General features: G+C 39.4%; 1 protein-coding gene across 1 annotated transcript in view; it reads right to left on the reverse strand.

Moving 5' to 3' along the window:
• Positions 1–9958: 9958 nt before the first annotated feature.
• Positions 9959–22509, reverse strand: part of kitlga (kit ligand a) — a 16497-nt gene continuing 3946 nt past the window's right edge. The window contains exons 2-10 of the mRNA XM_016569693.1: positions 15174–15281; positions 14539–14595; positions 14289–14444; positions 13371–13581; positions 12754–12789; positions 11697–11788; positions 11489–11601; positions 10176–10232; positions 9959–10066 (exon numbers count right to left, since the gene is read on the reverse strand). Coding sequence (XP_016425179.1) covers positions 10202–10232; positions 11489–11601; positions 11697–11788; positions 12754–12789; positions 13371–13581; positions 14289–14444; positions 14539–14595; positions 15174–15281 — 804 coding nt within the window. The 3' untranslated portion in view covers positions 9959–10066; positions 10176–10201. The remainder of the gene's footprint in view (positions 10067–10175; positions 10233–11488; positions 11602–11696; positions 11789–12753; positions 12790–13370; positions 13582–14288; positions 14445–14538; positions 14596–15173; positions 15282–22509) is intronic.

The following is a 22509-nucleotide window of genomic DNA, read 5'->3' on the forward strand; positions in this document are numbered from 1 at the left end:
AGTTAACGCTAATGCGAGGGTGTTTCTAATGCAGTCTATGGGAGGGACAGTAAATTAGAATTTTTTTTTCCTTTTATTGAAAGTCATGAAAACACTATCGTGGAGTTTTTCTTTTGCTATTTGAGCAACTGGGAATGCAAAAAATATATTTGTGGTACTCTCCCATTCACTGCTCTTCAAGTTAACCCAACTATGACGACTTCCGCTGCTGAGAAACCCGGAAATGTGACAAAGGTCCATACTACGTGAATGGGATTCACACAAAATGCAGTAACATATCTGTGAATTCTATCCCAAGATCCATAAGCCTTGGTTGCACATTTGATATACCTACTGAATTAAGATAAGGTTGATAAAGGAAGCATCGGGGTGAAACCATGACATTAATGTCCATTTTTGTGATACTTATCATTACTCATCTGTTGCTTCCTCATACATGAGATAAATGTTCCACTTCTAATGCTAGTGATTCTTCATTTCGACAGTCTGGCAGAGGTTCTGTGTTTGGATAAACTTTAAGAGAGTCGTGTTCACTGGGTTTCTCCATATTTAATTAAACGCTTCACCTCTAGTCATACGCTTAATTTATCATCCTCTATGTGTCACATTGACTGTGGACATACTCTATAGAATTGTAAGTACTTGGCGGCCGACCAAGCGTTAATGATGGAAAAGTTCAGGTGAACTTTCAAATCTTTTTCTTTAAGTAGGCTAACTAAGTGCCAAAGAGCAATGCTCTGGCATGAAATAACCCTTGAGAATTACCAGCAGTTATGTTGAAGTTAACCGGATACATATAAGACCTGTTAATAATTATAATTGTTCCGTCAGTGAAAATACCGTGTAGGTACCGATGAAATAATTAATGAGAACGAATGCGGGAGATTAGGAACGCAGTAACTTTACACGTCAGACGTCAGACGTCATGATTCAACGTTCATTCTAATTTTTTAAGAGTAAAAATCTGTGCTCTTTGGTAACATCTGCTTTTTGTGTAGAAAAGTTCTCACGCAGTATTCATCAGGTGAGTAAACACGAAAATATGTTCTTACCTTCGTTGTAAAGTCGTTGAATCCAGTTGTTTGTACATTCAAATCTACTAATAACCGCTAATAATTTGCATAAAACGCGCTCAAACCATGTCCATATAAGGGCTTTCATCGCTAGACTAGCTCGCGCTCACTCAACTGAGCATGCGCATCAAGATAACCAGTTACAAGATAACTAATTTAAACTTTAATAACTAATTCAATTTGTCGTTGACGAACGACACGCTATCTTATTTCGAATTTCTCATTTTATATCAAATTAATTCTGAATTCTAATATAGTATAATTATAAACTATAAATATAATTTTATATAAAATATTTAGCCTATATATAACTGATTGCAACATTAAATGTTAGTGCAACAGTAATGATGAAATCATTGATGATTCATATGTGAAAACAGATTTTATGCACAAATGGTGAACTATTACACAATTGTTTCAGATGATAGCCTATTTATATAGGCTATTTGTTCTTTTGGTTAAGAGTCTGATATGTATGAGGGGCCGTACAAGCCATAATTCATTCTGGCACTCTCACACACATACATTCTCCTTTCACATACATACATTTGTACTCTCACACACACACACATACATTCTCCTTTCACATACATACATTCTCCTTTCACATACATATATTCTTGCTTTCACACACTTTCATTCTCCTTTCACATACATACATTTCTACTCTCTCACACACACACTTACATTCTCCTTACACACACTTACATTCTCCATTCACATACATACATTTCTCCTCTCTCACACATACATTCTCCATTCACATACATACATACATACATTTCTGCTTTCACACACATACATTCTCCATTCACACATGCATTTCTACTTTTTTTTGGTATCCATTACTTCCTGTTTAAGCAGGAAGTTACTCTCAGACCAGGAAATACATGTGCAAGACATGCTCAGCTCTTCCTCACAATTTTACAATGATGCTATTCAAAGTCTTCCTGTTTTCTTTTCAAGTACAGTTTTTACTTTTGGGAGTAAGTAGCAATGAACATGACATCAGACAATTTTTTAATAATGTGCTGGAATGTATTGAACAAATGCAAAGAGAAGCCGATTCTTTTGTGCATGATAGGATGCATAGAGAACTTTGTGATCACATTCAAACCCTATGTGGATTTCTGTCAGTCTCAAGATTTGTTGAGGATTCAAGAAATAGAGCAGCAGTAACAACATTGGAGTCCTTATGTGGATGTCTTAATTTAGTGCGGACTGATTATGAATCCAGACAAAGAGTTGTGTCTGAGAACAATTATGTCCTGTTTCCTCCACCTGTCATTACTGGCCATCCAGGCAGACCTCGATACAGCATTTCAGGAGAGCAAATTTCTCATTTAGTATCCCTGGGAATTAATTGGCAAAGCATTGCAATGTGTATGAGGGGCCGTACAAGCCATAATTCATTCTGGCACTCTCTCGGTGTATGCAAGAAATGCTTAAAACTTTTACCTTCTGCATCTGTAAGGTAGCTATATAATCAAAAAATCAGCCACAAGTTGAAATATCAAGATAAATCTGCTAGGAAGACACAACAATAATTTGGGCCCTATTGTTCAATAAGCCTACAATATTGCACTCGCTGTATCCCACGACATATATGTATGAAATAGATATCTTTCATGTTATTTCTGAAAACCTCCAGGGAAAGGTGTCTAATATATTTTAGACGTGCAGCCAAACCCTCAAGGTTATCAAGTTACTCTTTTGAAATGATTCAATGGAATAGTGTGAAAAGAATCAGCATTTCAAACAGCAGCAAACAATATGAACACCCAACAGTGCTCATTCTGATAAAAGAAAACACCTCCTTTTACACACCCTTTATCCTCCTGGGAATCAGAGTGATGCGTGGGGTTATATAATGAATTTTGAATTTTTTTGAAGCACCGAATGCATTTTACATTATTGTGGCGCACTGGATTTTTGTCTTAAGCTACACATAGTAATGATAATTTAAAAATTTGAATTGCATTATATATTTTTCCTGCACAGAAGGACAAATAACTACTTTTTAAAAGTGACTGCTAAATGCTTAGCTGAGCTTCTGTGTGATAAATGCATAATCCTGGCCTGTCCTGAAATCAGTTTCAACACAATTTGAGGTGCTCCAGTTTCGCTCGAAATTCTTCACGGGAAGCCTTTCAGGCCACCATGGTATGCCGCCAGTTGTATCAGCCGGCAAAATTACTGGCAAAACAAACTTTAGGATTTCAATCAGCGTAGCAGCCAAGAAGAAAGCAACCAATCATCGTGACATGACTCACACAGCAGCGCGACATTTATCTTCATCCGACAGTGTGTTCGCCTTAGTCATATCAGCAAATCTCAGGTTACTCATCCGCGGTTTTAAGCTGAATGTCATTGAACTGGTGTAAACCTTCCTGGTCTTTATCCAATCCTTTTGAGCCACGACACAAGCACTCCTCGGGGAGCCCGTGAGAAACGCGGTGGTGTTCGAATGCCGGGCGTGTCCACCTGTGCCCCGTGAGGTGACGCTTCACGGCGGGGGACCCCTGAGGAGAACCCGAGCCTTTCCCCTCTGACTCATTAGACCTCTCCTCTCTTCTGTCACGCCCACGCAGTGTCATCTCTCCCTCAGTCCCAGCTCGGCTCTGGCCTCGTCCTGAGACAGACCCCCCCTTTTCGCTCCTTCGTTGCTTACCGAGGGGCCACCGAGATCTCCATTACAGCCTCCTGCCCAGAGACGCGGCTATTGGGAGGCGGCGGAGAAGGCCTTTCACAGGAGTATTACAGAACAGCGTCGGGCTCTGATAAGCCTCTGGTTACGGCCTCCAGGGACCCGACTCGTCCGTCTCCACTCCCCACCTGGGGGTGAGCGCTTTCTCTCGCGGCTGCAGAAAGGGCTTTGTAAAAGGGCAAAAAGCGCACAACACAACTCTATTGGTAGAGGCTTTTAGTAACCCTAAACCACATGACCTGTGACTAAGGTCCTGTGCCGATTCCCACCGCCGAGAAAAAACGCACACAATTTAAATTCATAAAGACCTTTGTCACACATTCAAAAGCCCTTTTTTTGTTAATGTACGTACTGTCACAGGAGAGGCTGGCATTCAGGGGGACAGGCTTATAGTGTCATCTGCCTGGGCTCTCAACCAGCATATACCAACCCACACAAACGGCGCTAATGGGATGCGAGGGGGCCGCTGAGAAGGGCAGAGGTGAGCGAGCCATAGACTGTTATGCAAAAACGCTTTCATTTTTATCTTTATTATGCATTCTGCAATCTGGGTTCAAGATTCAAGAGACGGCAGAGTTTATTGTAGCGCGCCGAAGCGCCTGCATATTTGCACAGCAGGAAGCCGCTGCCCACACAAGCACGGCAGGGAGAAATGACTGTTCATATATTCCTAACTTGCACAAATAAACAAGATCGAATTCCCAGTTTTGGCGCTACTTCTTCCTAAACCCTTAAATTATTCCTAACAACGCTTGTTTCTTCCATAATTGTTTTTTAGTGAGCAATGTTACTGAGTTAACAAGGGGTGTTTAAAGGACCTGGAGGATTTTTTGCACAGCAGGTTTACATTAGGTAGCGCCAAATACGCCACAGCAAGCAAGAAGGCTGATGGTAAAACAACTCAAATGTCTCTACCTTCTTGTTAGCTCAGAGTTGGGCCTAACTTTTACAACAGCTCCCTGATGGTATGTGATCTGTAGCTTTATGTGTAGTGCATTTTCACTCCACAGGTTTTGTATTGAGCCCATAAACAGCCTCTAACCAGTTGGGGGATTAAAATGCTACATGAGTAAAAGCACTTAAACGGATAGTTTGGCTAAAAATTAATATTTACTCACCTTCATGTCATTCTTAACCAGTGGGTCTACTGTTTTTTTTTTTTCCATACAGAAAATCAATGGGGTCCTAGACAATACTGAAGTAATAAATGCTCTGTTAAAATGTTTACATTATGGATATTCCTTGGAATAGCTTTTGTAAAAAGTCTCACAATAATTACATTCCAAATTTATTGTTTCATTTAACAGGAAAGAGAATGGTATCATTTAAATGAAATTTGAACCCTAACCAGCCTACCCAGTACATGTGATTGTGGCGTGTTATTTCCTAGCAAATGGAAAGAAAAGCCTTTTGAACACCATCAAATAACCACAAACAACTTCACACACTCTTAAAGGAAAAATTCGCTAAAAAAAATGAACATTCTCTTATCATTTCCTCACCCTCATGAAAAAGTCTCACAATAATTACATTCCAAATGTATTGTTTCATTTAACAGGAAAGAGAATGGTATCATTTAAATGAAATTTGAACCCTAACCAGCCTACTCAGTACATGTGATTGTGGCGTGTTATTTCCTAGCAAATGGAAAGAAAAGCCTTTTGAACACCATCAAATAACCACAAACAACTTCACACACTCTTAAAGGAAAAATTCGCTAAAAAAAATGAACATTCTCTTATCATTTCCTCACCCTCATGTCCTTGCAAACTCATTGTTATTATTTCTATTCTATTCACCATCCGCCGGCACCCTCCACATACCGTTCCAATGAGCCCGCTCCCTCTATTCCATCTGAGCTTCCCCGAGTTCTCCCAAGTTCCTCTCCAGTCCTCAGCCCAGAAACAGCGAGTTCCACTCTCCACTCTCACGCCTGCCGGTCGTTCCACTCTCATGCCCGCCGGCCGCTCCACTCTCAAGCTCACCGGCCACTTCACTCTCAAGCCCGCCGGCCGCTCCACTGTCAAGCCCTGTGATGCCAGCTCCAATCTCCTTATCCTCAGCCCAAAAGAGGAGAATGAGAAGGAAGAGACTGTGGGCTCTAGCCTCTGACCAGAGTCGAGAGATGGCTCTAGCCCCTGACCCGATTCGTGAGATGGCTCTAGCCCCAGACCAGAATCAGGAGGCCGAATGCTCTCCAGAGTCCGGTCCAGAATGCTCTCCAGAGCTCAACAGGGAGCCCACTCACGTCACAGAGCTCAACAGGAAGTCCACTCACGTCGCAGAGCTCAACAAGGAGCCCACGTCAAGCCCAGAGAGTGTTTCTGTCCACACGTCCAGCCCAGAGAGGGCTGTTGTTCCCACTTCTGGCTCCGGAAGGGCCTCAGATCCCGAGTATAGCCCAGAGAGGGCTCCTGTTCCCACGTCAAGCCCAGAGAGGGCCTCAGATCCCGAGTATAGCCCAGAAAGGGCCTCTGTTCCTGAGTCCGGCCCAGTGAGGGCACCTGTCCCCGAGTGCAGCCCAGTGAGGGCTCCTGTTCCCGAGTCCGGCCCAGAGAGGGCTTCTGTCCCCAAGAAAATTTTGGGGTCTCCGTATACTCCACCAGAGTGGTCGAGGCAAGTGCCGAGGCCACGGAAACCGAACTGCCTGATCCGCCATGGCACCCTGGACTACCTGTTCCGCCATGGCCCCCTGAACTGCCTGCTCCGCCATGGCCCCCTGAACTGCCTGCTCCGGCATGGCCCCCTGAACTGCCTGCTCCGCCATGGCCCCCTGAACTGCCCGATCCGTGGAGGCCTCCCGTACTAGCCTGCCCTGAGAGGCCTCCAGGACGCCCACACTCCCACCCCCTTTTGTTGATTGTATGTGGTGCGAGGACGCGCCTTCCGGGAGGGGGGCAAATTGTCACGCCCCTGGATGTTCTGTGTGTGTGTTTTTCTCCCCATGTGCTCTTTTGTTGTGTTTTCCTTCCCCATGTGCTCTGTGACCTAGTTTTCCCTCATGTTAGATTGTCATTCCATTTACCTGTGTTCCCTTAATTATCCTCATTAGTTCCTTGTTACTTAAGCCCAGAGTTTCCTGTGTCTAGTGTTCGGTGTCGTCAATGTTATAGTGATTGTGTTTTCCCAATTCTAGGAATTTCTGTTAAGAATAAATGTGGTTTCCTTATCCTGCTCCTGTTCTTCACAGCAGCAACTCATGACAAGTACCTTCAGTCTTTTGAAGTCATACAATAGTTTTTATGTGAGAAATGATTAGTCTTTATTCACTCAGTCGCATAAAACTTTGCAAATGGATCACTGATTGATTGAGCTGAACTCGACTCCTTCAGAATGAATCGTTCAGGATTAACCGATTCACTGAAAAAAATACTTCTCTCATAAACTATAATGGATGTCAAAGGCGTTTAGTCAATACTTCCTTCGGCAAAAAAGTCATTTGGGTTTGGATGAGGGTGAGTACATGAGTAAACTGTCCTTTTAAATGCATCAGTACATTTTAAAAGGAAGTTGAAAGAAAAAAATAGTAAAAAGTCAAATCAAACCCAGACTGCTCAACTGTAATTATCATGGTTTTATTAGTCGTAATGAGAAGTAAAACCCACCCAAGCCTCAGCAATGGTGGATAAATGTACTTTATTCACATTTCATACATATATTTGCATATATTCATATAAAATACAGAATACAGTAGACTGTCACCCAGACAATGACTGGGCCACAATTCCTTGTTTACTTTTGGCACCCTGACTGGCTTCCTGACTAGCTGTGTTCTGCAGTCTTAGGGTGCTTTCACACCTGGCTCGTTGTTTCGGAACCTGGCGCGTTTCCCCCCTTAGCTCGGTTCGTTTGGGCATATGTGAACACGGCAATCGCGCCAAATATGATGCTGGCTCCAACTGCGGCAGTTGGGACGTGCCAAATCTGAAAAATCCTGGTACGGTTCCCTTGTACGTCCCTCTCTCAGGGACTCCTCCTCATCTCCTCATCTCAGCATCACAAAACGGAGCAACAGTGCCTTCTGACACTTCGCCAACATTCCCAGTAGTTTCAGGGCAGTGGTGGGAATTTCACTGGCCGGCTCATGTGGTCTGTGTTTTGTGTTTTGAGGGGTCTTAACTCCTGTTTTCATAGTTTTTACACACAAAACTCCTACAACATGTAGGAATGTTCCCACTTTTGAAGATTTCTATGGTGAAGCTTATCTGTCGCAATTATTTATTGACTCACATGGAACCTTATCAGGGCACAAACAAAGACGCCAAAGGCAGCTTCATCACCCTCTAGACAGACTGAGAACTTCTCCGGTTCAATGAGGTTCCCGAATTGAGTGTAAAAATGAATTTTGCATGTTTACAATCTGTGACCTCATGCTGTAACATTACCAGCACTGTCCCGAACTACACTGAGATGGTCTGAAGGGGTTTACTCTGATGGAAAAAGCAAATACTTACACTGACATGCCCCATCGAGAGCTTCAAAATGACTTGGATTAACTGCATGAAAACACTACAATGAGACCTTTCCATTGCTGCCAATGTTAATACAAGCTTTTGTAAACAACCACCTTAACCAGGACAAGATATTACTCACCAAACGTCAACTTCACATTACATACTGTATCTTAAAAAAAAAGAAAAAAACTGTTGTGCTCTAACTAAGAAAACAAAGACTGGGCAGACAACAGGTTATTCCCCACAACACAGGATATAGATCATTACAACCAGTTGGAGAAAGCAGGGTACAAATCAAATCTGATCTCCTCTGAATTTCGTCTCGAAATCATTAGCACTTGTCTATATGAGTCATAGCTATCATAAATCAGTATGTACAGATTAAGCGCAAGCCATGTAAGACGTCAGATGTGAACATGCATAAATTGATTCATACTCAGCAGGAGACTGAAGCCGGAACCGGATCGTGTTATGCTTTTCTTGGAAAGTCATCTGAAATGTCCTAGAGGAATTTTCTTGAATATAACTAGTGCAATATCATTATTATATTATTTTTTTTCTCCGTAATAAATATATGGCTGGTTATCCAAAAATAATCTTTACAGGGAGAGCCATGCTGTGAAAAGGCACAAAATTACGAGTAAAAGCATATATGTAGGTTTTCTATTACTGCTAGCGAGATCTTCCGATGGCGTCCTGTATTCGAAAAAGTCGCTTTTTGTGGTGTGAGGTGTACCGTTTTGTTTGACGTAATACTAATTGATTTAGTTTTGACCCATATTTAAAGTCTGACTGATGCATTTCACTCTAGTATGGCAGATTTTTTTTCTACAAGCCCGTTCTACATGACCGTTGACAAAAGCTGAGTCGTCTATAAAATTAGCAGCCACCAGAAATTTCCTCATACTAAATGACTTCAAAAACACTGAAGCAGACTTCATAAAAAGCCACAATGTAAAACTAACTGCATAAACCACGGGTGTACTGATATATAGCTTTAAAAACGCTTAATGGCATCTGTGAGGAGCTATAATGGTACTTAGAAGGTTGCGGCTAGCATGAACGTAGGGTTTATTGTCGAAATACACAAGCGATTAAGGATTGTTGGATATGTTTTAAGGTTGAGACGATTGGGTATTCGTCGTCTCGATCGATATTTGATGCCATGCAGGTGTCATGTCATATTCAGACAATAAATAAATTAAGTCCACACCACCAGTCTATAGTGACAATAAAAACAATTCACAAATCAGATGATACAATCTGAGAACGACTTTACTGATTCAAGCACTCAAAAAACTGAAAAGGCGTCCATCTGGACACCCAGACCAAAAGAAAGAGAGAGAACAAGGATGAAGAAAGAAAGAAGGAGATGGACCAGTGCCGCTGGAGGTAGTCAATTCTGCTTTAACTCCTTTTAGATAGCCATCTGCTCTCAAGCAACAATATGGCTGCCCTCCTTCTGAACTGCGGCTCCTGCTCTCCAAAAAATGCGCTTGGCGATTTGACGCCTCCAGCTGAATCCAATGCCGTGTTGCTTTCGTTCTGTTTTTCATCGAATTCCTCCTGCACAGTCTCCTTGCGGTCTCCAAGAGGAGAAGGAAGCTTTAAAGAGCATGAAGAGCGACTCTCAGAAGTTCTCAGAAGGAGCAACTGTATCTACCCCGAAGGGCTCAGCAGTGGTTGATAAGAGAGGGCATCAGTTCTCAAAGAGCAGTTCGTTGCGTCTCAGGCCAGTATGATTCCTTCCTTCACAACTAGAAGTTCGGTAAGAGAATCTTTCGGAGGTGGTGCTTGTTTGTTCCTGTCCGTTGTGCCGTCTGAAGGAGTGACTGAAATGTTGTTAATGAGAAACAAAATTAATGGCTGCGGCCTCTGTGAAATGATATGCTGTAAAGTAGGTTAAGTTGGTACTTCATTTAGAATAAGAACATTATTTACCTGCGTTGGTTAAGCTGGGGCTGGATTTACACTGCCATGATAATATTTAATCTGTTTCTGGAAAAGGAAAACAGGAAGTTGGCGTTAACTGGTGTGATGAAACAGCTCAATAGGTAGGACAAAAATAGACCCCAATAATATTTGGATACCTAAGCAACACTTAAAAACGTACACATTTTTTTTTATGATATTTGGTCAAAAAATAAAAAAATAGAAATGCAAAACATTTCACAAATTTTAATTTGTTAGGTTTCAAATCATAAAAAAATAGAAATGCAAAACATTTCACAAATTTAAATTTGTTAGGTTTCAAATCATAAAACATAAATGTTAAATATGATTTATTTAAAGGGATAGTTCACACAAAAATGAAAATTCTGTCATTGATTACTCACCCCATATTGTTCCAAACCCGTAAGACCTTCGTTCATCTTCGGAACACAAATTAAGATATTTTTGATGAATTCTGAGGGCTCTCTGACCCTCCCATAGACAGCAATGTAATTACCACGATCAAGGTCCAGAGATGTGACATCAGGGGTAGAACAGTATACGTTGCTTACGTTCAGTGGATACTCTCCAAAATGGCACTAGGATGACGTGGAGGAGACGAATTGTTGAATAAAGTCGTTATTTTTGTTTTCTTTGCATACAAAAGTAATCTCGTAGCTTCGTAAAATTACGGTTCAAAAATGGATTATTTTACCGATCTCCTTGCTACGTTTCTGTGCGTTGATTGGAGAATATCTGCTGGACGTCAACAACGTATACTGTTCTGTGTCAGCTGCGCCACACAGATACGTTGTTTTCATTCAAATCAAAGTGTAAACAACATAGAAAATGATTCCGACTGGCGCAGCTGACACAGAACAGTATACGTTGCTTACGTTCAGTGGATACTCTCCAAAATGGCACTAGGATGACGTGGAGGAGACGAATTGTTGAATAAAGTCGTTATTTTTGTTTTCTTTGCATACAAAAGTAATCTCGTAGCTTCGTAAAATTACGGTTCAAAAATGGATTATTTTACCGATCTCCTTGCTACGTTTCTGTGCGTTGATCGTGGTAATTACATTGCTGTCTATGGGAGGGTCAGAGAGCTCCCAGAATTCATTAAAAATATCTTAATTTGTGTTCCGAAGATGAACGGAGGTCTTACGGGTTTGGAACGACATGAGGGTGAGTAATTAATGACAGAACTTTCATTTTTGGGTGAACTATCCCTTTAATATGCATTTCATTTTTTGAAGTTTTTAAATATTTTAGGACTCAATGGAAAGTACAGCACACTATGCAGACTTGAATATATTTACTTTTCAGATATCTCCACATCTAATGGGGGTATATTGGCTTCCTCTCCTGAGAAAAGGGCGGGACCTTCTTCTGGACTCCGTTCAGTTTGTGGGGCATTTCTTCTAGATTTCATCTGCATTACAAAAGGAAAAAGAAAAATACCAATCAGGATTGAAATCGAAAAGGCTGTGATGCTGAAGGCTCAGCAGAGCACACCACCACACGTACCTTCCAGACCAACAGAAACACCACCACTGCGATGAACGGGATGGCGAGCAGCGACATAAGACTGCTCTGCACAACTTTCGGAAGGAATGCCCCTACAGAAAAATGAGACTGGTTTTATCAGTTTGCAAAGGTGCTCTTGTTGAACTGGGACAGACAGCAAGATAAACTTTCAGCCTTACAGATATATCAGAGTACATCAGTTGAACTAAATCAAAAATCTGACCTGCATAACTGGATAACTCTCTTGAAATAAATGTTGAAGAAATAGATCACCCAAAATAATATATAAACTACAATAAAACGAAAAAAAAAAAAAAAAATGTTGTTGGACAGTGTTCCTCAAATAATTGGTAATGGAATAAATTATCCAAAATAAAATAAAATTAAATAAAACTTCAGTTAACATTTATTTGCCCTCAAGTCATTTATTGTTTCCTCTATGGATAGTGTTTGGCTAGCTGGATCTTCAAATAAATGTTACAAAATCAAATTAAATAAAATTATAAACTAAACTCAATAAATTTCTGTCAACATTTATTCAACCTCATGACATTTCTTGTTTCTTTGACTAGCTAGATGAAGAAAATGAAGAAAATGTAAAGGAAAATAAAATAAAACAATAAAATCTGTCATCATTTACTTGATGTTGTTCCTCAATTCCTCTATGGAGCATAAAATGAGGAATTCTGAAAAGGTTCACAAGGATTTTCCCTTACAATGAAAGTGAATGGCGTCTGAGGCTGTCAAGCCTCAAAAACGACAAAAAAGAACAAAGTGGCCCAATACTTGTCTGCCAGCCTGGCATGAAATGTCGTTACTTTCAGCGGATATTTTCTGTTAATACAACACAAATCTCTTTGATTTTTGGAGCTTGACGGCCTTATTCCTTATTCATTTTCATCGTAAGAAAAACAGCAGTATCTCTTCTTGAGTTCCAGTGAAGAGATAAAGTCATGAAGGTTTGGAACAACATGAGGGCAGGTAAATGATTTTTGGACCAGCTATTTCTTGGATGCATAGAGCAGTGATGACTGAAGACATTTATGTGATAACTCACCTTTTTCGGGGTCATCAGGCAAACCGTTACGTTTCTCTAGAGAAAGCCAGAAACAGAGAAGCATTAAATGTCTCAGATAGAAACCGTTCATTGTTAGACGCTTAAAAAGTCGGACACAATCTCCTTTTCTCTCCGCCCCATGAAAGATCTGATCTGTCCGCTTTTAGAAAGAAAGAGCTTGCGCTTGGGAAGATCTGAAGATTGCTCTGTAATCAACATGGTGACAATTGGACTTCGAATCTGCTCTCCCTTTCATGCCGTTCACTAGGGAGCATCTCTTGGTTTTGAAACTCAGCTGAGACTCTGTCATAATAGCGCTGACAAAAACATGTTGCCTCTCTTGTTTTGTCCAGCGGCTTCGTTTGAAAAGGCGTGGAACACACACACTCATTCACCCACACACACACACACAACATGTGCAAAATTGCAACCAAAGCTGCCACAAGAGATATGATTTAAAAGCGGGTGTTAACATCTAAAACCTCAGTTGCAAATGGGCGGCCTTCCACAAACGACATTCTGTGGTTTCTTCATTAAAAAGGACACAGACAACACTCCACAATGTGTAGACCATGCCTTCGCAAGGCCTTTAAGACTGGTTATGACATGCGCCTCACCATTTGTACTATGTTGCGCTGACGTTGTCGACGCTGTCGTAGTTGTCGTTACTGTTGTTTTTGTAGATGTGGGACACGGCGGGGGCTCGCAATCCTCGGCATCTCTTGACGAATTGGCAGTGTAGAAAAAGTCCTCCACAAATTCAAAATACTTTGCCGTAAGCCACATCTCATTTACGTAGTGACAATCGAATTCAAGCATTGAATCCTCCTGAAGAATCAGAAAAAATGGTTTCCATGTACAAGTGGATCATTTGTTGTGATGATTTACTTATAATAAAAATGAATAGTTTAAATAGAAATTTGAATAAATAGAAAAATAAATTATACAAAAATAAATTGTAATAATAAATATATATATTTAAACTATTCTTGAAAAAAAAAAATCATAAAACCTTAATAAAACATACCAGGTTTTGCACTGCTTTACAAATGAATGAATTCTTTTTCCAAGTGGTTTTACAAACCTTGCCCATTGGCTGCAATTTTTACTTAAAAATAAGAAAAATAAACTGTTTTAAAAAATAGTTTCAAATAAAAATAAAAATGTAAATAAAAATAAAAGATAAATATATACATTTTAATAATGAATATTAATTTTATAGAATTTTTAAAAACATTTTATTGAAAAAGAAATGAACAAAACACACCATAAATAAATAAATAAATGTTTTTTTTATTGAAGTCCGTTTAAACGATTTTTGATAATGAAATTAAGACCTAATTAAGACCTTTTGTACTATTTTTTTCCAAATCGTTTTTACAAAAGTTCCTCAATTACTGTGTTATTTATAGAATTGATTTTTATAGCTGACAAGACAAACTTGTAACTCAAAACAAAACAAAACATACTAGATATGTCAAGATTTCTGCATGAAACACGCTTGTTATTGTAATTACTTGGTTGAGGTAACTTACCAAGCCATGTCCAATGTGATACCGCATCTCTTGCAGTATTTGAACAAAAGTGCCTATATTATCTTTATTGGAGGATATGTTCCCAAACTTCTGCGCCAGGCCTTTTAAGCTCACCTCCAAGTGAAATACATTTAGCTTCACCCAGCACATACCACTCTTGAAGAAAAACAAAAAAGACATTACTAGATTATCACCATGTTTGTTTTTATTACCGTGAACGATTCAATGAAACTGAATAATAACAACTCACCACTTCTTTAGGTATATAACGTAATGTAATCTTGTAGTCTTTTGGAATATTCTGTTTCTAATAGGAGAGAAGAAAAGCCGGTTCTAAGTGCCAAAAACTACAATGCACATGGTCATTTCATCATCGATAAAGATTCAAAAATTAAACTTTACCAGTATGTAACCACAATGTAAACATGGAATTACTCTAATTTGCTTTAGAACCTTGGCTAAGGTATAGCTATGGAAGCCGCAAACATATGTACTTCAAAAGATTTTAATGACTGGTTATTAACCTTTCAGCATATGGCACACACGGTGATTTGGCATTATACTTCGTAAATATTTTGCTAAAGAAAAGCAAATGCCATTACACAACTCACATGTTCCAACAAAGCGATAAACTCAATAATCCTTTCAGGCTGATGATTTCTGATGATCCTAAAAAGACTGTCTGCAGCGAAGCATTTGTTTTATGTATATGACTCTATTATCATACTTTGAACCACATGTCTGGGGCTTTCATTCCAACACACATGAAATAAATTTCAGCTCTTTCCCCCCAGAGCATCGGTAATTCAGCCTTCGCTGTTGTCTTTCACAAAATGCGCTGGGAAAAAAGCGGCACTGGAGAGATAAGAATGTCCGAGCTCTTACCAACAAAGAAATTTTCTTGATGTCATCTGTAATGGGATTTCCTATTTCACTGGAATAGGCAGCAACTGTCATGTACAGCAATAAATGGACACAGGTGCATATCCAAATCTGAAAAACAAGAGGTAAAAGATCAGTCTAATTGATCGTATCGAAAATCTTGTAATAACACAGATCTGCTTGTGTCCTCATTTCTAAGCTCATTGTTTGGAGGAGTATTAGGCAAAACGGAAAATGTTTTCACTGCTATTTTGAGAACAACCGGGTCAGTTTTGATAGAATAAATGAGCGTTTTTGTCTAGCAAAGTCTCCTTCCCATCCGCCGCTATAAAGCTTGTTGTCCCATGGTGGCTTAGAGCTTAAAGCTTTTGCTCCCCTCTTCCCAGACCTGCGATTTGAGCTTGTTGCATAACATGAGGCAGATTTGCTCATAACCCTGCTTACTAGGGTGATCCCAGACAAACAATGCATGAGCCTTGTCGGGCGAAACGGGCCAGCGATTGAAAGAGAGGGGGAGCGGAGCAGAGGTGAAGAGCAGACTCATCTGAGGACAGGCTGATTAGCTGCGATATGCTCCGAATGTGTAATTGCACAATTACAAAATTGATGCTCTGCATTTACATATTTTCAGAAATTAGGCTGGTTTTGGGATCACGTGACCACGATTGGATGCGTTTCTCGTGAGGCATTTACATTCAAAAGCAGCGACAGCACAATGTTTTTAAAGTCTCATTTTCAAACTCAACATGAATGAAACTTTTCATGAATAATGTAGGTTTCTAGTCTTATTCCCTGATAGCACACGTACATCTCGGAGACGTCTATTTGACATCTGCATTTATATCTGCAAGACATATAAATTTATACCTGCATATGACATTGTGGCGAGGGGGGCGGGGGAAGGCGAAAGGCTGCAGCGGGAGAACGAGTTTGGAGACGAGCGGTGATAAGGAGGTCAAGTGAATAATGATTAACACCTGTTTGCAATTCCAGTGATTGGCAGGGCGGCGAGAGATAAGCGGCCGCCGACCTGGGAGAGGGGGAGAGAGACAGCAGAGTGTGCAACACCTGACTGCGAAACCCAAGAAGCGTTCACGTTGTTATATGTTGTTTGTGACGACCAATAAAAGGTCTACTCGCCACCCCTGACTTCCTCGTCCTTCTTCCCGAACTGAAAACTTTGCTACAACAGATTGGCCAGCTTTTACACAATTATTGGGGGTTTTGTGTGCGGATGCCTCTTGGGAAATGGGGCGGGGAAACGGGGAAGCGGTGGCTCAGGCGGGAGATGCTGTTTCGGGACCGCCACAGGCTGTCTCAGAGGAAACGAGAGCGAGGGCGGAGCCTATTTCCCCCGAGCTGGATGACTTTCCTCTGGAGCAGTCTCGTGATGAGACGCTGAGAAATGCGTATGACCGCGTCCGCACCATCGACGGGCAGCTTCTCCAGCCTGACCAACCTCTCTCGTATCCCTATTTTTCCCTTATAAAAGATAGGTTGTATCGGGTGACCCAAGATACCCAAACAAAAAAGAATACAACCCAGTTATTAGTCCCAAAAAGCCGTCGGGAAATGCTTTTCCAGGCGGCTCATAGTAGTCCCATGGCCGTTTCCTTTTAGATGTCAAATAGACATCTATTAGATGTCTTTAAGATGTTTATGATTTAGAATGTATGTAAAACTGACATCTGAGAGACGTCTGTCAGACGTTTGTAGACAGCAGATGCTTTCCAGATCAAGAGACCTTTAACAGACATCTTGCAGACGTACGTGTGCTATCTGGGTTGTAAAAGATTCATCAGTGTATGCTATTCCAAAGTTCAGTTTTACATTAAGATATAATAATTTTCTTACATAATTTTGTGCAGACTGTTTAGCCATTGTTTTAGCAAACTAGCATTCAATTTAGCTGTTGTTTTAGAATGTTAACATTCTACTTAGCTGTTATTTTAGCAAACTAGCATTCTGTTTAACTGCTGTTTTAGTTCATTAACACTTTATTTATTCCTTTAGCAAACCATTTGCATATTAGCACTTTATTTATTCATTTAGCAAACTAGCATTCTATTTCGCTATTGTTTTAACAAACTAGCATTCTGTTTAGCTATTGTTTTAGTAGCACTTTATTCCTTTAGCAAACTAGCATTCTATTTTGCTGTTGTTTTAGCAAACTAGCATTCTGTTTAGCTATTGTTTTAGTATATTAGCACCTTATTTATTCCTTTAGCAAACTAGCATTCTATTTCGCTGTTGTTTTAGCAAACCAGCATTCTGTTTCGCTGTTGTTTTAGCAAACTAGCATTCTGTTTAGCTATTGTTTTAGTAAATTAGCACTTTATTTATCCCTTTAGCAAACTAGCATTATATTTTGCTGTTGTTTTAGCAAACTAGCATTCTATTTAACCATGTTTTAGCAAACTAGTATTCTATTTAGCTGTTATTTTTGCAAAATAACATTTTATGTAGCTGTTATTTTAGCAAACTAGCATTTCATTAGGTATTGTTTTAGCAAGCCAGCATTCTATTTGGCTGTTGTTTTAGCAACCTAGCTTTCTATTTACCTGCTGTTTTAAAAAACTAGCATTATATTTAGCCATTGTTTTAGTAAGTTAACATTCTATTTAACTGCTATTTTTGCAAACTAGCATTCTGTTTAGCCGTTGTTTTAACAAACTAGCTTTTAGCTCCATGCTGGTACAAAATGTCCACTTTTCATTGTTCAAAATAAAACAAAATAAAATCGCCCACTAAGCTTTTTCTCATTAGTGGATATCCTGATTCTCTCAGAATGTCACATTAAGTAACATATTTTGCAAACCACAATTTACTTTGACTTTAAAACTAAGTCAAAGACATTTATAAAATGCAAAGCTAGTGACAGGATATTCAAGAAAAAATCTTAAAAACTCAATATACCAAACATATTTCATCTAATTATGAATGATTGGAGTAGGGGTGCTTCAAAGGTGATGAATTTACAGACTGAATAAAAACAGTATAAAAGTTAATGCTAGGCAGGTCATAAGCTTTTAAAGCAAATCTACAAATGTATAATATATAGCCTAATAAATTATGCAATAGTTTTGATTTCCCCATTACGAGTTTCCAAAATGTATCTTTTTTCCAACCAGCTCTTCAGAAAAAATATTCTTCCTGATTAAACAGGGCATGTTTATTTGCATCGAACTATAAATAAGACTGGCCTCATGCAAATGCTTAGGTCTTACTTTGAATTAATAGATTGCCATATATAATTCAAAGTAAACAATGCTAGTACACATGGCAGCATCTGGAATTTAGTATGCACTCAAACAAGCAGTTAATCTATTGCGAGTATTTCAGACAGCATCACCAGGGACTGTAGAGATCTCTTGCGTGTTGTGAACCAGATGAGGATTTGTTGAAATTTGACGAATGAAACAACACATGGAAGCCCAGATGTTTCATTGGTTATATTATCCATAATTTGACTTCCTCCAAGACTTTAAAGTACCTTCATAGCCAAGAACTATGATTTCAGCAAGTACTTTGGACACAACAACAACCATCTGTCTGTCTCCTATTTAAACGTCAACAATTCAAACTCACTTGTGCTCAAATTCAGCTCTGACTGCCATAAATCAATAGACTGTAAGCAAAGCCAACCACTCAACTGATCAACTGAACAACATGTTACTCCCAAACCACTGGCACGAGCTGCCTACGTAGGCAGCTTTTAAGGCATTATAGGTGTGTGTGAAGGTGCAGGCATCTCCTAAATGCTGTCTCCTACAATATGTGGTAAATTGTATATAGTTATAGTATAAAGTATATAGTTACATATTAGTGAACCCTATCCCAGAATGCACTAAAATTAGCTCTGTCTATAACTCATTTATCAAGTAAATACAAAATAAAAAGTAATTACTACCCGATATATCACAAATGCAACTTTGTTTCTCATAATTGTGCCTCAATGCCACAATTGCAATTATTTTCCTTCATTTCCTGCAACTTCATTTCCTGCAATGTTACTCTACACACCACATTTTCTCCCTCATAATTACAACTGCATATCCTGCAACACGACCTTGTTTATCATAATTGTGACTTTATATCTCACAATGTGCCCCTATATTATATCGCAACTTCAATTTTTTCCCCACATAACTGCGACTTTATAATCTGCAGTGTGACTTTATAACTCACAAATGCGACTGTTTCTCATAATTGTGATCTTGTATTTCACAATGTGACTTTGCATCTATGAAGCGCAAATGCTACTTTTTTCCTCGTAACAGCATCTTAATATCCTGCAACTTTATATCTCACAATTGCAGCTTTGTTTCTCACAATTATAAAGTCACATTGGAGATATAAAGTCACAAAGAGACTAATTTTGTCAGGCTTTGATAGGACATTGTACAGACTGCTGTATTATAACCACAAAGAAATCTTGAAAGTGTTAGCTTGCTACAACACGTCAAATGAGAGGTCACTTTCATTTAGCCAGACAAAGGAGATGTGAAGCAGAGCAAGATCTCATTATGGCTGACTATGAGCTGGACTGACCACCAGCAGAGAGAAAAAGAGAGCGACAACTCAACCCTCCCTTTTGAACATCATGTTAACAGCAGCTCTCAGGGGGCAGTCGTGAACTAATGGATAGAGAGTCTCAGGTCCAGCAGGAATTGTAGGTGGGGGGGAGTGAATGGACAGTGCTCTCTTCAACCCGCAATACCACAACTAAGGTGAAACCCTTGAGCAAGGCACCGAACCCCCAACTGCTGCCCGGGTGCCGCAGCAATATGGCTGCCCACTGCTCCGGGTGTGTGTTCACGTGGTGTGTGCGTGCACTTGGATGGGTTAAATGCAGAGCACAAATTCTGAGTATGGGTCACCATACTTGGCCACACGTCACTTCATTCACTCACTCACTCTCTTGACTAGAGATCATTGCCAGAGTCATGCTGACCAGACTTTGCTGGCTAATGCTGACTTTGATCACTAGGGTTTATTAATTTTGCAAGCTCCCCAGACGCACATACAAGCTCATTCTGAACAATGTACCATTCACTACATAATCTTATTAGCGAAAACAGAGCACATGGTGCCAAAAAAAATGTCTAGTCATCTATCTTCCTTCTTTTCATCTTTTCACAGTCTATATTACGATATCTCATGGTGTATATCAGTCTAACACTTCAAAAACAGGCAGAATCCCAATGACTGATATTAGCTAGCCTATGAGACAAATGCTAACACTACATGCTAACGTAGCTACAAGGAAAAAGCTGAAAGATGTGAGAAAAACAATACCGTCTCTTAGTTTTGATTACAAAATGTGCCCAGATGTGTGTCCGGAAGGCAGTTTTGTAAAGCCGTGTGATCTACTTACGCAGGCTAGAGTAGCAAGAGGACAAATATCAGCAGCCAGAAAACTAGCATAATCATTTCAGACTTAGCTGAATAGCCAGCGACCAGTATCCACTCAAAAACTACTCAAATTAAATTTGCTTCCGCAAATTGCACTCTGTCTGCCCGTGTCCATTCAGGTGCACTTTACAAACCTCTGGCTAACCGAATAAACACTAGCTAAAGGTGCTATCAAATGTCCCAAAGAATATATATGCTTTCTCATGTTGCCAAGAATGTCAAATTCTTCCACAGCAGCCATGACTCTACTCTTCTGTGGATCGTATTGATTATTTCTTCAATGGGGTTAGTCAGTAAAGTCAAAATCATTGGGTGCTGCTAAGCATCTCAAACCAAAGGAAACAATAGGAAAAGACATAGCGGATTTATACTAGCTAGGGTAACATCGATTACGCTGCAATGTCCTCTGATGAGTGTTTGAATAGAGGGCAACAGGCCACAGGAGCCCAATGAAATATGATCTGACAATTTTATAGCTAATTTAAAGGGAGTCTATGGACTGGGTGGGAGCAAAAATTACAATAGCCTGTGCTGGAGGGAGGCCTTTTTCAGGAACTAACCAAGACAAGTAGATATGCTAATGGAACCCACCCAACGCTTTGAGGAGAACGCTGAGAAAATGATTTCTGAGAGAAAAGAAATGCAAAGATATTATCGCGAAATGATTCATTTTCAATCGCTAATTGAGCCAGGCATTGAAAAGCTACTCGAGGTAAACCAATTTCTGCAATAAAACAACAGACAAATGGAACACATAATAGAGAAACAATAGAAAACTAATGAGAATCATATTATACGTTAGGAGTTTCATTTTATTGACATATTAAATTTTAAGAGTGCGCCAATGAAAGCAAGAGATTTATTTGCCGGTCCAGTGATTTCATTTTTATCATTGGGTTCAATTCACTTTAGAGAGTCCATTATACAATTAAGCTCTTTCCAAACATGGATGAAGTTTCACCCTTTATTGTGAATCCGCTATTGAAAACCTTTTTATTTGGACTAGGCTTAGCAGTGTCAAAGCCAGGTGTGTGTCAAATGCCATGTAAGGACTAAAAGGATATGGAAACAACGTAAACAGGTAAACAGGCCTAATGGAATGGTGTTGCTGATAATGTTCAGTTAAATTATGGTTCAACCCTGCATTCCTCTTTCTGGTATTTTATCTCTGGAAAGGCTTGCTAGACTTATTTCAAACCACATATTTATGTATTAACTTATTAATGTTCCAACTGTGTTTGGATTACTCGGTAATCTATTTAGTATGTAGAGGACTTCTGCTTATTTCTTTAATCTGTGTAAAACTCTAAACTCCACAAGTTTTGAGTCTTTACAGCACAAAATGAATAATCTGATATGACAAAATCAGATTTATGGATCATAAACATTGTTAGACTTAGACACAACAACACACTGTTGCATATCTTCAGTCCAAACAGGAAACAAAAAATAATTACATAACAAAACCATTCCTAGTAAAATCCAGAAAATGGTGTTACTAATTACCTTTGATTATACGCTCCAGATTTATCCATCAAATCCTTTATTAAACATTTTGTTTTTCATAGTGCTTTTGGTATAGTTTTGTTTTTTACATTAACCTATGGCTTTTTATGTTACAGTTATTTTTACCATTGTAAGGGAGGAAAGAACCCTCTTATCACTACTACAATGACTACTCACTTTCTCACTTTTTTAGTGACTTTTGTTCAGATATTTTTCAGAAGTTTAGATTTTTTAATTAATCTTTTAAAAGAGTTATCTACACATTTGATTTAAAGTTAACAAAGTATGTATATAACAGAAAAAGACAATGGTACATGACAGACAATTTATGAGGGAATTGATGGACAACCAATCCCATAAAACTGTGTGAATAATGCAATCCATCTGGGTTTTCTGCAGTGGCGGCTCCAGGATTTTT

Source organism: Sinocyclocheilus rhinocerous, unplaced genomic scaffold (assembly GCF_001515625.1).
Source record: "Sinocyclocheilus rhinocerous isolate Xijiao unplaced genomic scaffold, SAMN03320098_v1.1 scaffold200, whole genome shotgun sequence".
Classification (NCBI taxonomy): Eukaryota; Metazoa; Chordata; class Actinopteri; order Cypriniformes; family Cyprinidae; genus Sinocyclocheilus; species Sinocyclocheilus rhinocerous.